The sequence below is a fragment of the Enhydra lutris genome, unplaced genomic scaffold, assembly GCF_002288905.1.
Source record: "Enhydra lutris kenyoni isolate GAN:26980312 unplaced genomic scaffold, ASM228890v2 scaffoldscaffold43, whole genome shotgun sequence".
Taxonomy (NCBI): Eukaryota; Metazoa; Chordata; class Mammalia; order Carnivora; family Mustelidae; genus Enhydra; species Enhydra lutris.
In genome coordinates this window covers 12,130,608-12,145,688 of record NW_019154127.1, presented here as the reverse complement: position 1 = coordinate 12,145,688, position 15,081 = coordinate 12,130,608, and the positions used below count along the sequence as shown (strand labels likewise).

General features: G+C 58.7%; 1 protein-coding gene across 1 annotated transcript in view; it reads left to right on the top strand.

Moving 5' to 3' along the window:
- Nucleotides 1-14,617, top strand: part of LOC111155715 (PR/SET domain 15) — a 61,282-nt gene extending 46,665 nt beyond the window's left edge. The window contains exons 17-24 of the mRNA XM_022516044.1: nt 274-353; nt 687-806; nt 5,907-6,038; nt 7,015-7,098; nt 7,469-7,644; nt 9,548-9,628; nt 10,870-11,079; nt 12,033-14,617. Of these exons, the coding sequence (XP_022371752.1) occupies nt 274-353; nt 687-806; nt 5,907-6,038; nt 7,015-7,098; nt 7,469-7,644; nt 9,548-9,628; nt 10,870-11,079; nt 12,033-12,512 (1,363 nt within the window). The 3' untranslated portion in view covers nt 12,513-14,617. The remainder of the gene's footprint in view (nt 1-273; nt 354-686; nt 807-5,906; nt 6,039-7,014; nt 7,099-7,468; nt 7,645-9,547; nt 9,629-10,869; nt 11,080-12,032) is intronic.
- The last annotated feature ends 464 nt before the right edge of the window (nt 14,618-15,081 follow it).

Here is a 15,081-nt window from a genome sequence, read left to right as displayed (position 1 = left end):
ACACCCGTCCTCCTACCCCGCCCGCCCCCATGACCTTGTGTCTCACGTGACGACCTCTGTAAAGACCGTTTCCAAATGCGGTTGGGGTTTGAGGTGCTGAGTATCAGGGCAGCGGCTTGTGCCTTTTGAGGGGCACCGTTCAGCCCTGTTGGAGGTGGAAGTCCTCGTGCATCTTGCCCCGGTAGCGGCTTTGTTGCCTGCCCTTAGCCCAGGCAGGGCGTGGGGGTGGGGTGCTGCGGCCGCCGGCCTGCTGAGGCTCCCGTCCGCCTCCAGGTACATCCACCCGTGTGAGATCTGCGGGCGCATCTTCAACAGCATCGGGAATCTGGAGCGGCACAAACTCATCCACACGGGTAGGGCCCTGCCGCGGGGACCAGGCCGGCTGGGGTGTCCTCGTGCTCCCTGCTCCCGCAGCCGCACATCCCTCCTCCATGCCTTTTTCTGGCTTCTCCCGTCCTGGGGTCCTTGTCACCGCTTCTGACCCCGGCTTGGACCCCTGCCCCATGGCCCCGGGTCCCGGGGACTTTCCCAGCGCCCTGGAGCCCGCGGTAGGCTTCTGTGCAGGCCGAGGGAGCGCTGGAGGCAGCGCGCTGTGCTCCTGTCCCGACGCTCCTCCTTCGCTGTCCTTGTGCTGTGAGCGCGGATACGGGCCTGCGGGTTCACGTTCTGATGCTCTTGTTGCTCAGGTGTCAAGAGCCACGCCTGCGAGCAGTGCGGGAAGTCCTTCGCGCGGAAGGACATGCTGAAGGAGCACATGCGCGTGCACGACAACATCCGGGAGTACCTGTGTGCCGAGTGCGGGAAAGGTACGGGCGCGGGGTGCGCACGGGAGAGGTACGGGGACGCGTGGATTGGGTGGGCGCGGGGCTGGGTGGGCGTGGGGCACGCACAGGAGAGGGATGGTGTAGGGGCCCGGAGCCCGGCGGGCACGGGGCTGCATGGGCGCGGGGCGTGCGTGGGAGAGGTAAAAGGACCCGCGATTGGGTGGGTGCTGGTCGGGCACGGGTGAGGTACGGGGACATGGGGCCCGGCAGGCACGGGGCTGGGTGGGCCTGGGGTGCGCACAGGAGAGGTACGAGGACGCGCGATTGGGTGGGTGCAGGGCGGGTGCGGGAGAGGTACGGGGATGTGGGGTCAGGTGGGCGCGGGGCATGCACAGGAGAGATGAGGGGGGCACGGCCCAGCGGGCGCAGGGCTGGGTGGGCGCGGGGCACGCGCGGGAGAGGTACGGGGGCACGCGGATTGAGTGGGCACAGGGCAGACGCAAGAAAGGTACGGGGGGACGGGAAAGGTATGGGGGCACCGGTCCGGACGAGCTTGGGCTGTCACCTGCGGGCGCAGCCAGCACATGGAGCCAGGGAGCGCCTGCCAGGACAGGATTTAAGTGAGAGGTTAGAGGGAAAATAGGACCGTTACAAGGAGAGAACATGATGAGTTTTAAAGTGGGCAAGCAGCCCGGCCAAGGGTCCTGGGAAGCACCGAGTAATTCTAAGAACCGCCGTGTGTTCTGCACACACACGCAGAATCCCCAGCTCTCACCGCCTGCTAACCGGAAGCAGTGACGTGTTAAACAGTGATTTATTGTGACCAGCGAGGACTGTGACCTTCATTTTAATCAGACAAAATTAGTTGAACAATAATAAACTTAACAAAATATCTCACATTCCTAAGTAAAATGGGGAGAAAAGGTCATCCTGCTACATGGTAAGTGTTTAACCCATTCCTGTTTAAACAAAACAAAACCGTGTAGAAGAAAGGGAGTGCGGAGCTTCTCAGGCTGTCACCAGCGGCCACCAGCGCTGTCTGTGGCAGTGGCAGCAGTACCGTCCCCGCAGGGACACAGGGCACATCAGGGCTGTTGGCTTTGCTGTTATATCTTTAAAAATTGTGCATTTTTATAAAGCCTTTCTTTTTCCTTCAATTGGTTTTTTAAATTAAACAAAAAGAGACCGAAGAGAACACCAGTGTCTTACCGTGCCTCTCCCTGGGTAAGCCGTTAGCAGGTGTAAAATTGACGACACACAGAAGCTCGGAAGAGTGACCTGCAGGGAAAGCAAAACGTGATCCTCCCCCTGCCCCCGCCCTGCCCTTGACCCCCATCTGCCTCTCCAGAGGTGACGGTTTCTTGTCCGTCCCCCAGGGTCACTTTGTGCAAAGGAAATGCACAGATTCCTTCCCTGGAAAAGCAGTGCAGGCCCCTAGCCCCAAACAAAGTGGCACGCAAGGTGAAGTTGTCGCTCCCACCTCAGACCCGTTACGCTCTGGAGAACCATTGTCACCATTCCGCAGGAACATTCTAGAAGTCTCTGTGCTTCTCTTAGTGATGTCCTGGCTCTCCCAGCCCCTTTCCTCACTTGTGGGGAACCACAAGAGACAGGGAGGGTGAGAGGTAGACCTGGTAGGGATGCCCAGACGCCACACCTGGGTTCCCCCAGGGGGCCTGGCAGAACAGGGGCAGCTGCCCAGGGTGGGCACTGAGGTCAGAGTCACATCTTACAATGTTATATACTTGGTCATATCAGAAGTGTACTTAAAATTTAGTTCCGGGATTTTGTCCACGAATTCTGAAGACTTTTTATAAGTGCTGGTGTTAGTACTTGGACTAACATGTTATTTCACACAAATTAAATTATCGGTGTGGTCAGTTTGCTTTCAGATTAGTTATTACCACGTACAAGCAAATGCCTGTGTTTATCTGGGGTTTTTTTTGTACTTTGCTTTTTTATTTACTTAGAAATTCATTTCAGAGCGTTTTCATGTCAGAATGGGTAAAATGGCCTTAATGTGGCTCTCAGAACCTTGATAGGGGCTCTGTCCTGCAGATTCCTGTAACCAGACCTTTGCTTCTGTATTAAGGGCTTTTTTGTCTTCTTTCATTACAAACAGTGCTGCAGGAAATACTCTTGATTAATGTTTGTTACTTTACTTCTTTTCCCCCAAAATCCTAGGCCTGCCTGGGATTTATTCAGGGGAGAGGCTGTTAGGAATGACGGGAGTTTCAGCCCCAGCAGCAGGAGGAGTCAGGATACCCAGGAAAATACCGGGTTCCGAATCGCTCGGCGTGCCATGAAGTATTTGGGACAGGCCCTGGGGAGACAGCTGTGGGACCTGCATGCAGAAAGCCACCGGGGATTTAAAGATGTAAAGAGGGCCGCCCCCCACCCCGTTCCAGATCTGGGAATTCTACCCATTTAAAACCCCAGCAGCTGGCCCAGAGTAAGTTGTAAATGGGATGCAGAGTGAATCCAGATCCCAACAGAAGGAGGCTTCAGATTTCCACCGCGTGGCAGTCGTGCTTACTTTAAAGCTGTTCGCAGATCTTTTTTAAAACGGAAAGAGAAGTGCTGTTTGTCACTGATGCGGGCTGCGATGGGGGTCAGAATGGGGAGTCTTTCCTTCTATGCATTTTCTTTTTATGACCGTGTGTTATTTTGTAACGTAGAATCCGCTCATTTTAGATGCATGTGGGAGAGATGTAGGTGTGGGGCAAGACAGCAGGGACTGGTTCTCTTCTGTTCGTCTTCTCTGCCATGGTGCCATCAAGGCCAGACCCAAGATGCCCCTATGCCTGGCACAGCCTGGGGGCAGCCGGTGCAGGGGAAGGGAAGGAGGCAGGCGGACTCGTGGACCTTGGGTGGGAGTGTATATTGCTACAGTTGGAGTGAGCTGCTGGGTGCTGTTAGCTGCAGTTAAAACATAACGTAGCACTGTTTGTGACAGAGAGTAGCTCGAAACATGGGTGCTATTTCCGTTGTCCTCAGGGCCCTTGCACTGGCTGTTCCCTCCACCAGAAATGCCGTTCCCCCAAGTAGCTTTCAGCCCCTCCCACACTCCTTCCGGACTGCTGTTTAGATGCGTCCTCTAAGGAGACCCCCGTCTGTCCCCCGGGATGAGCTAGCTTCTGGGCCGCATCCATTCCTTCCATTCCTGTCCCTGCTCCATCCTGCTTCTCTTCATCCCTTCCCATGTGGTGCTTGGCCTCTGTTTGGCCCTATCCATGTGCAGCTGAGGCCGGGCTTGGCGCACAGCCCAGCCTCTGGCCCTCAGAGCAGAGCTGGTCCCGTGGCAGGCGCTGGCGTGGCAGGTGTCTGAGAATGGACAGACACCGGCTGGGAGCGGGGCTGAGTGCTGAGCGCGGCATGGCCGTAGGTTTGCACCGGCCAGACCACGTGTCGAGGTGAAGGGCAAGGGTGGCACAGACAGAGGGGACCGCACCTTGGCGGGGGGCAGGGGCATTCTGAGTAACCGAACGCGCTCAGCAGTGTCCCCGGGTGCCCGTGGGACCTGGTGGCGCTGCTGAGCGCCATCCTCGGGGCTGACCTCTCGTTGCCGGTAGCTTTTTCACGGAGTTTGTGGGACTTTTTTCATCAAAAAGTTAAAAATAATTTTTTAAGGGGCAAGTGCTGTTCTGAAGTCAGCGTTGGGCCCGCCTGTGTCTTCCTGTCCTGTAGCCTCCAAAGCCTTTTCTGGTGGACGGTCACCCAGGCTCCTGCCTGTCTGCTGGCTCGGGTGGGGGCAGTTCTTGTGGCTTCCGGCAGGCTGGGGTCTGTTAGGGGCCAGGGCTGGCTGAGACCCAGCTCCACCTCCCTGGCACAGGCAGTCTTCTGGGAACCTGGTGGGACTCTGGTCAGGCACTGTGATCTGCCACGGCTGTCCCCGAGGACGGTCCTGGAGGTGGGCTGCGTCTGCCCCGCTCCGCTGCCCCTTTGGTCATCTCTGTGTGGTTCCAAGTCTGCTGCCCACTGCCCACTGCCCCTGCCCAGTTCAGTTTGTGGCCGGCAGGACTGGACGCTGCTGGCTTTGTGCATGGGAACCACCACCCACCTGCTCCGCGGCCCCCTTAGTGCTCCCCATCAGCCCTGCCCACCTAGTGGGCGTCCTGGACTGGGACGCCCACCGCGGACTCCCACCCATAGGGGACCAGCCCACCCCGCCTCTGACTCCCACCCTATACCAGGCCCCCTGCCACTGACTCACACCATGTACCAGGGACATCCCTTCTCGACTGGCCCAAGTTGGTGAGGCTGTAATTTGTCACCCGTCCTTTAGCGAAGGGGCGTTGAGCTAGAGGCGGTGTGAAGGTTGGAGCCCACACCTTTCGGCATCGGCAGGCCGGAGCACTGACTTCTCATCTCAGTGTTCGCGCCGTTGGGATCCACAGCAGCTCGGGCAGGCTGACCCCCCTCCCCCACCCTCAGATAACTGGGCTGTGTCACACTGGTCACATTCACCCCTGTTGCTGTGAGCACTGACCCTTAGGTCTGCACAGGCTCCTGAGAAGGTGAGCTTCTCCACAGGGACAGTAAATCCCTAAGGGCCTCTGAGGGCATCAGTGCCCGTCTCGCCCCTGGCGGAGGGGGTCCTCTAGGAGAGTCACCCCCACACCCTGACTCCCACTTGTCTTGTTCTATCCCCTCCGAGACCTGTGCCTGCCCGAGGGTCCAGGTCAGACGGGATCCTGTGGGGGGTTCAGGCAGTGTGTGGAGTGGGGTGCGGATACTGTGGGGTGTGGTCTAGGTGTGGGATGGGGGTGTGGGCACTGGGGTGGTGTCCTGGCCTGGGTTGGGGGGCAGGCACTGTTGCAGGTCTGCATCATGGGCCGTTTAGGAGTATGGGGTGCGAGCACTGTGAGGGATCCTGGATGCGAGCGCCGTGGGGGGCACGTGGGGGCACCGCGTGCGTGGTGGTTGCGGGCATGGGGGCCACGTGGGAGGCACAGGCACTGTGGGGGGTACATGGGGGGGCACGGGCGCCACAGCGGGGAACACATGGGGGCATGGGCACGGGGCGGGGATGCAGGCTCCGTGGACGGGGGCGCAGGTGCGGTGGGGGCGCGTGGGGGGGTCACAGGCGCCGCAGGGGCTTGGTGCGGCGGGCGGCCAGCTCAGTGCGCGCGTCCGCGGCAGGCATGAAGACCAAGCACGCGCTGCGTCACCACATGAAGCTACACAAGGGCATCAAGGAGTACGAGTGCAAGGAGTGCCACCGCAAGTTCGCGCAGAAGGTCAACATGCTGAAGCACTACAAGCGGCACACGGGTGAGTCCGCAGCGGTGCCGGGCCGGTCGGGGAGCCGGGAACGGCAGGGAGGGAGCTGCCCGTGGCTTCTGCTCATTGTAGCTGGGCTCTTGGGCGCTGCCTCTGCTGGCGACCGTCCCCTCCCAGCGGGCACCCCATCGGCAAGGCGCCGCCCACGTGCCCCCACAGTCACCATCCACGCGTTTGCTGAGCTCTCCCAGGGCTGCCCTGCTCACGCCTTGCATGCGGCCGTGTGCCCGAGCGGGTGCCCACGAACTGACCGCACGGGGCCAGCTGTCCACCACCGCTTTGTCTGGGGCAGGAGACACTGGAATGTCCCAAGTGTCTGTGCATCCCCAAGAAGGAACAGCGCACCTGTTAAGTCAACGTATGTGTTAATTTACTTAGAGGCTTGTGATGCGGCAGGGAAAAGACAGCCTGTGTATCAACTACGAGTTCCTTCTCAGGAGAGACGGGCGTGTGGATGAGCACGTGTGAGAGAGAGGAGCAGGGGACACGGGAACTGAGGGACAGGAACCCTGCTGACCGGCTGTGTCTGTGTGAAACTTCTTTCCCATGGTTCCCTGTGTCCCCCACAAACTGGGTTTCGAGCATTGCCCTGTCTGGTCCAGCTTCCCTGCTCGCCCACCTTCCTCATGGCCCCCCTGAGAGACGGATGAGCTCTTGGGTCTGGGGCGAAACACGTGGAGCCCCGGAAAACTTCAGAAATGCGGTGCCGAGGGAGGCTGACTGCATGGTTCTGCTGGTGCAGAGCGGACGGAGGGCCTGGGGCCCGGTGGCCTCGCCAGCCCCACTGAGGGAGGCACTGCTGAGCCGCCCAACTGTCCGGTTGAGTGTGGGAGCCACCATTTGTGCTGTGGGGTCCCCTGGCCATCCCCTTGCCGCACCACGGCCTCTGCGCACACGGAGACCCTTGGCCAAGGGGTCCGGTTAAAACCCTGTGGGAGCCTCTGAGGTCAGCGCGCCTCTCCTGCAGGGATTAAAGATTTCATGTGTGAGCTGTGCGGGAAGACCTTCAGTGAGAGGAACACGATGGAGACCCACAAGCTCATCCACACAGGTAAGCAGGGCAGCGGGCCTGGCACTCGGCCCCTCGCCGCGGTCCCTGGTGCGCCCCTCCCGCCCCCACGTGTGCAGGGAGGGGATAGCTGTCCACCTGCTCTGCAGGGCAGGCCTTTTTCAGAGTGTTTGGTCTGTCCTGCCTTCGTGGGTGGCCCCTTGCCCCCTAATGGTCAGCCCACCTGGAATCTCCAATGTCCACTCCCAAATTTTCCAACGCTGGAGCAGCATCCCACGCCATGCTTCGGGAGGAAGGCCGCCGTCCTGCTCATCTTAGCCTGGGCCACCTGTCCCTCCACCTGTCCCGTGGGTCACGGGCCGACCCGGCTGGTGACCCGGGCTTGTGTCTTCCTCCCCATGTGCGTGGGCAGTGGGCAAGCAGTGGACATGCTCCGTGTGCGACAAGAAGTACGTCACCGAGTACATGCTGCAGAAGCACGTGCAGCTCACGCACGACAAAGTGGAGGCGCAGAGCTGCCAGCTGTGCGGGACCAAGGTGTCCACCAGGGCCTCCATGAGCAGACACATCCGGCGCAAACACCCGGAGGTGAGCCCGGGCGGGCACACGCGCTCCCTCCCCACCCTCGCCCTGCGCTCGCAGACCCCACAGCACTGGCTGGGGGATCCCCCCTGCAGACCCAGGATTCCTAGGGGCAGGGCCCGGCCCTTATGTTCCCTCTGCCTTTGGGAGGCGCCAAGCGAATGAATGAGTGAGTGAGTGAATGAATGAAGGGAGAGCCTCAAACACATTTTTCGCTGAGGTCATGGGTTATGGTCTCACTAGAATTACAGCAGGACAGAAGCACGACCCCGGTGCCCTCCCTCCGTCCTTCCGTCAGGGTGGCTGACACAGGATGCAGAACGGGGCCTCCCTGTGGCAGGGGGCCGAGGCCGGTCCCAGCACCAGTAGGAACAGTCACACAGAGAAGCCGACTCTGCCCACCTGGGCGCAGGCCTCAGAGGAAGATCTGGGGCATCAAATAATTCACGTGCTTTAAAGAAAAGCAAACAAAAACACAGATAGAAAAAAGCGCGGGTCAGCAGCTGTCCGATGACTCTGGGGGAAGGAGTCACGAATGAGAACATCTGTCGATCTGACGGGCAGGGCACCCCCCACTCGGGATGCCGTAGGTCCGGCCAGGGAGCAGAAGGCAGCCTGGGAGCAGGTGGACAGTGTTCTGTTGGCAGCCGCTCTGAGCTGCTGGTAGGGGACGGCTGTTCGAGGAGGAGACTGGAAGAACCGAGCATGCGCACACGTGGAGAGGAATCGTGTGAGGTTAAAACTCAGAAAAGAACCTTCAACCTCGCTGAATCCCAGAAATGGGAATGTTCGCCGAAGATGCCATCCTTCGTCTGTTGGCTCGGCAGGGGAACTTGAGATCGGAAGTGACGGTGCTGGGCTGGCTTGAGGCGGGTACCCTGGTCATGGATGTCCCCCTGGGGGCAGCGTGGCCGTATTGGACCCCTCCTCCCAGCGGGAGCCGTGTGGCTCAAGTCGTGACAGTGTAGCCGTGTGCTTGGAATCCGATACACAGTTGCTTGTGGCCGTGGTTACATGTCCTATAGGCTGTATGTGCACGTGTGTGTGTGTGTGTGTGTGTGTGTGTGTGTGTGTGTGTGTGATGCTCGCCTCTGTGAAGCAAGTGATCACAGGAGGGACAGAAGACGGCGTTGTACGGGGTCCTGGTGTTGAAATTGTCCGCCACAAGCAACCAGCCGGGGTTTCGGCCTCTCCAAGTGTCCACTTGGCGGACTGCTGTCAGCCAACTGTGGCACTGGGTCTCCTGGCCCAGGGCAGGCGGCACAGGCTCTCCACATGGTGACTCTGAGTTCGTGCGAGTTCTCTGTTGCTGTGTAAGTTTCTGTAGTTACCCGTGTTCACAATGAGCCCGGGAGTCGGTCTCTGCAGACCGGGTGCGTGCTATGTCCGGCTGCGTGCAGAGAGAGGCCACGCCGGCGCAGAGGGGCGCAGCAAGCCCTTTTCTCCAGCGATTCCTTTCCCAGGACCGGAGATCACTCCCTAATGGATTGGTCACTCTGCAATGTCTCCTTTCCATGCCTGCTTCTCCAGTGGGGGCGGCGTTCGCCACAACCCGCCTGAGCACGCCCACACTGGGCACGGCTGGCGTGCAGGGAGGGGAAGGCTGTCGGACGAGGGGCAGAGGACACTCGGATGTGCCTTTTCTCGGCTCTGGTTTCCCAAGGCTCTGGGGCCATTCCTTTGGATCTTTCACCCTCGTTTCATTCTGTGTTGTTCAAGCGCGCACACACGAAGCTGCCGCTGGTGGGGAGCCCGCTGTCCAGGGTGCATCTTGCCCTCCTGGACTTGACGGTCTGGGAGGTGGGGGAGAACAGGAGGTAGATGAGCTGAACTGGGTCGGGAACAGGGTGGGTTCCTGTGAGACATGCAGGTACCGCATCCTGGACTTATCACCTGTGCTCACCCGTAGGTCCTGGCCGTGAGGATCGACGACCTGGACCACCTCCCAGAGACCACCACCATCGACGCCTCCTCCATTGGCATCGTCCAGGTAGGCACCGAGCAGACCCATGGGCTGGGGTGGGGCGGCTCGGACAGGTGCTGTGCACAGCTGGAAGCAGAATTCCCTCTTCTTCAGGGACCTCACGCTTTACTCTGAAGGCCTTCAACTGATTGGATGAGGCCCACCCACAATATGGAGGGTTATCTGCTTTGCTCAGAGTCCACTGATGTAATGTTAATCTCATCTAAAAATACACTTTCACAGCATCTTCGCTGCACAGCCAAACACATGGGCCCCCCAGCCGAGCCACGCTGACATGTGAAATTAACTCTCTCAGTTAGAATCCATAAAAACTCAGCATAGTTAGATTACTGTAACTAAAATAACTTTATTGAATGAACTTAGTTTTTAAAGACATTTTAAGCCACTGCCTTCGTCAAACTGGTGTTTTATTGTAAAGGGAATATGCCATGGTCTTGGTTGCTTTAAAATCACGGGCCACACCTCTGTTTGAAACAGCTCTTTGAACAGAGTACTCAGGTGCTGGGTCACAGTGAGTGAGCCCGAGAAGGCCTGTCCCTGTCTCTCTGCAGCACCCCAGAGGCCCATGGCCCACGTCCTGCCCCGATGAGGGCAATCCCATGATGGCCCTGGCAGGCTTCCACTGGGTCTCTCTGCCACTGGGTGGGATTTCAGCACGTGGGATGGTGTAGGAGGACCAGGGGGCGTGGCTGGTGACCAGGATGGCCTCTCGGACACCCAAGCCAGTCACGGCATCGGCCTGGTTCTGAACATTGGTCGCTGCACCAGTGTGTCCTGGACAGACCAAGAAGCGTGCAGTGCGCCTGTCTGGGGTTGCCATCGGCTGGCACGGCAGCCGTCCCCAGAAGAGGTCATGTAACGTTCTCACGGCCAAACGCGTTCTGATCCAAGGTCATCTCTGTCGGGAATTTGCTCCAGCCTGGGGATGAGAGCCCGGGCCTGGATGGATTTTCAGCCTCAGGTGGAGCTCAGCAGAGCTGAGACGGGCATGAAACTTGTCTTTAGACATGCTCACGTCCCAGCACAAATTGTGGCTTTTAAAAACAGGACATGCATGTAATTTCCTTCACTTTTTAAGAGAAAGTGAACCCAATGGGAACACGACCCATCTCTGGGAGCACGCACGAGCAGCCACGCTGTGGTCGTTCTGTTCTGGGGGCATGTCCGGGGACTGCGCTGGGACCTCTGTGGCCACTGTGGGGACACAGTCCTGTGACCCGGAAGTTGCCAAACCTTGTGTTCTGCAGCCTGAACTGAGTCTGGAGCAGGAGGAGCTGGCCGAGGGGAAGCACGGGAAAGCCTCCAGGAGGGCCCACAAGAGGAAGCAGAAGCTGGAGGCGGAGGCGGCGGGCGCCCCGGGGCCGGAAGAGACCACCTTCAGCGAGTACGCAGAGAAGGGGCCCGTGCTGTCGGGCGTGGGGGACGAAACGGACTCCGCGGTGCAGAGTATCCAGCAGGTTGGTCCCTTCCTGCGGGGGCAGGGCATCCCCGGGAGCAGCTCCAGGGCGCGGGGACCCTGCCTGTGCCCTGCAAACGTGCTGATACTGGCCTGGGCCCCGCGGTGGCAGGCGCTGTATAGGGCACTACTCCCATCAGCCAGCATCAGCGACACTCTTCCCAGCTCAGACCTAGAGGTCACAGCTGTCACCAGGACTAGCAGCTTGACCGTGGTGCATGTGTGGGGTAGGCACCTCCCACCACTCGGGAATCGGGAGCTTTTTGGGAGGTTATAAGTGGCCCCTGTGTATCTCCTTACCGTGAGAGTGGGGCCCACTGCGTCTGCCCCGTGAGGTCACACCTGAGGTCCTCGGAGGTTCGGCGGAGGCAGAGATGCTGGTCGTCTGCTGCGTTTAATGGAAGTCTCTGATATGCTTTGGTTCTGAGGCTCGCAGACCTCTCCCCGATGTGTGTCTCATGCCTGGTTTGGGGCACTGGCAGTCACGGTGTGTACTTGGCCGTTTGTTCCTCTCTGTGGAGCAGATGCTGCTTCTCTGTGCCTTCTCACTCCGGGAGCTACAGATCTGTGTGTTGCTCTTTTCAGCTTGATCGTTGAGGGTTTTGTTCGCAGGCGGCAAAGCGCGTGAGAGCCGCGAGCACAGAGCGCACCTTCCTTCTTGTCATTCCTTCCCTCTGTTCTTTTCCTGGCCCGGGAGATCGTTTGATATTGGTTCTAGCCAGTGCTCTGTGGTTCCGTCCGTGTCTTACTGCTCTGTTACACTGGCTTTATTTTTCTGGGACAAAACTAACTTGGTTTAATCCTTCACCAAAGGACATTTTCCTCTCTTCCTCTGGGCCAGGGGCGTGGGGGGGCGGGGGCGGGTGCCGGGCGTGGGGCTTCTGCAGCGGAAGGCTTTGCCATTGGCCATTCTGCAGAATGTTAACCAGCCTGCGTTGTGTGTGACCCTTGCAGGTGGTCGTGACCCTGGGGGATCCGAATGTGACCACCCCATCGAGCTCAGTGGGCCTGACCAACATCACCGTGACCCCCATCACCACCGCTGCTGGGACTCAGTTCACCAGCCTCCAGCCCGTGGCCGTCGGGCATCTGACCACCCCGGAGCGCCAGCTGCAGCTGGACAACTCGATCCTGACCGTGACCTTTGACACCGTCAGTGGCTCCGCCATGCTGCACAACCGGCAGAACGACATCCAGATCCACCCCCAGCCCGAGGCCACGAACCCGCAGTCGGTGGCGCACTTCATCAATCTGACCACGCTGGTCAACTCCATCACACCCCTGGGCAGCCAGCTCGGCGACCAGCACCCGCTCACGTGGCGCGCGGTGCCGCAGACGGACGTGCTGCCGCCGCCCCAGCCGCAGGCGCCCCCCCCACAGGCGCCACCGCCGCAGGTGCAGGCGGAGCCCCAGCCGCAGATGTACAGCTACTGAGCCGCGCGGCCAAGAGTGTAGATGGAGACCCGCACTCGGGTGTCCTTTCTCATTTTTGAGATTCATTTGCTGGATACCAAACCGAGGGGAAAAAAAAGTTACTATCACAACGTCCGTAAGGTTGACTAGGCCTTGCAGCATTCTCTCCAAGACCCCCTCCCAGCATCGCGGTCTGGGGGCGCGCCTCGAGTGACCCCGGCAGGTGGCCGCGTGTGCCTGGCAGAACTCGGTTTTGGGGCACACGGGGTCAGGGGAAGGGGGGCAGGCGGGAGCAGAGACGCGAGTGATGTGTCAGGAGGGACACAGTGGCCCACCTGCCTCCTTCAGGGCAGGATTCCCACCTGGGGACTCGGGGATGAGTCTCACGGGACCTGGGTGGCGAGGAAGCTCCCACTTCTCGCTTCTGGGTGTTTTTGATGAATGAGCAGTTAGACGTTAAAGTGATGTTTATTTTCTTTGAAATTTGAGTCGAGTTGAATTTGTGACCCAACTCTGGGCTGAAGGCACCCTGTGGCCTCCGCTGACGCTCTGGGTGCAGTCGGCCTGGGCTGGGGGGGTCCCAGACATCGCTGACTCCGGCCTCAGAGGCCTCTTTGTAACATAACGTGGATCAATTTTTCATTTCTTTCTTTTTTTTTTTTTTTTTTACTGTATTTCGAGCCCATGTTATGTATTCAGGACTGTCCCAGCCACGTTGTTTTCGATCTTGAACACGCTCAAGTCGTTTGCACTGTAGGAGCGTCGGTCTGTGTGCAGCTCTGCGCGGCTGCCCGGGCGTGAGGGACACGCCGCCGTGGGTGACACGGCCGCTGCACGCGTCCCTCCCGGGGCTCCTGCCCGGCTGCCCGGGGACCCTTGGCCAAATATATTTATCACAGTGAGGCTCAGCCGATCCCAGCAAAGGACAGGGAAGAAACCGTGTGTTCTTTCTGCTTGAACTAAATTCCAAAGGTTGATATGTTTCAAGACCAATGTTCTAGAAAAACGTCGAGCGAGCGTGGCTCTCCCAGCGGCAAAGTACACGTCTCCGAAACCCAGAGGGGCCGCCTTCTGCCAGGCGGCAACGAAACAGAAGAGGTTCGCTCACAAGCAGAAGCGTGAACGGCCTTCGTGAACGAGCGTGCCAAGTTACAGCCGCGCGCATCCCCGGGACTCGCGCTCTCGCGGCTCAGCCAGGGACACAGCGGCGCGGCGTTCACCCTCCTGATCCCCGTAGCGCTGTCCGAACCACATCCTAATGTGCCCTTACGCTGGCCTTGCTCCCTCGTTGCCGCGCGTCCTGTCTTCTCGGGACACCCACGCGGAAGGACGAGCAAGGCGTCCGCAGTGAATACGCCGGAGGACTCGTGTGCCGTCGCTGAGGCCGGGGACGATTCGTTCTGCAAAATCAAGTTTCCCAGCACTTCACCTGGTTCCCAGTAGCAGGAGTCTGAGGACAGGGCTAGGATTGGTTTTGTGCAATGCTCGCCTCCAGAACCGCGGGGAGGCCCACGCCCGCCCTACGCAAGCGTGTCTCCGGACGCGGCTCCATGACACTCCCGTCGCCTGCCTGGTGGTTGAATTCACAGTGGGAGATTATTTGATTTTTTAATTTATGATAATTATTTTTATGTTATTTATGTATACAATTAACTGCTTTCTACACAATAGTTTCATCAAATGAACTTGGGCTGGGAGTGATATATTTTCTAAAATACCGTCCTCGTTCTCCAAATATAAGGGGGCCAGGTACCCACGGGATCAAGAACACGAAGAACACCAAGATTCCTAACATATTTAAAAGAAAAAATCACTGACAATTTTTTTTTTTTTTTTTTGCTCTCGCAGCATAGAAAGGGTGAATGACTAAAAATACGAACACAATTAACCCTCTGTTCGCCTTTATCTCTTACTCCTCTTCCCGGTGTAATAAAGGCCTTTTAAATCACAGTTTTATTTTTTTAAAGACATTGTTTGTGTGCCTGGAGTAAGGAGGCCTCTGATCTTTATAAAGCACCTCGTGTCAGCTGCACGGCCCTGCTGGCCTCTCGCTGTTCCTTCACACCCACGCCTGTGGAAAGACCCTCCGTGTAACCCTCAGAACTCTGAATAAAAATCTGATTCACTCCTGAGTTTCCTGTAGACGCACTTGGTCTTAATAGGGTCACTCTCGGGCGCAGAATGGGTCTGTGGGGTCTTAAAACCGATGCTGGGAATTTGCGTACAAGAGACGGAGAGAAGTAAAAAAGTGCCATCCAGCCAGAGTCCTTGACCCGAGATGCTTCTGCGCCAAGGTCACTGTGGACTGACAGGACGCGCGGAGATTGTCAGCCGATCCCGGGTGCATAGCTGTGTCCGTGGGAGCCACAGCGGGCCCCATTGCAGCCCCCGGGCTCTGTGCGTCTGGGTTGCTTACTCTAAGGCACCATGGGAACTTACCTGTGGCCTGTGCATCTGTAAAGTCGTGCCCTTCTGTGCCGCAGTCATGGTGAGACTCTCCCAGAACCTATGTGCCCCGTGCCGAGGAGGGGGCTGGGCGTCTGGAGCGGTGCTGGTGGGGGACACGTCGCCTGTGCCGGCCACCACCTCA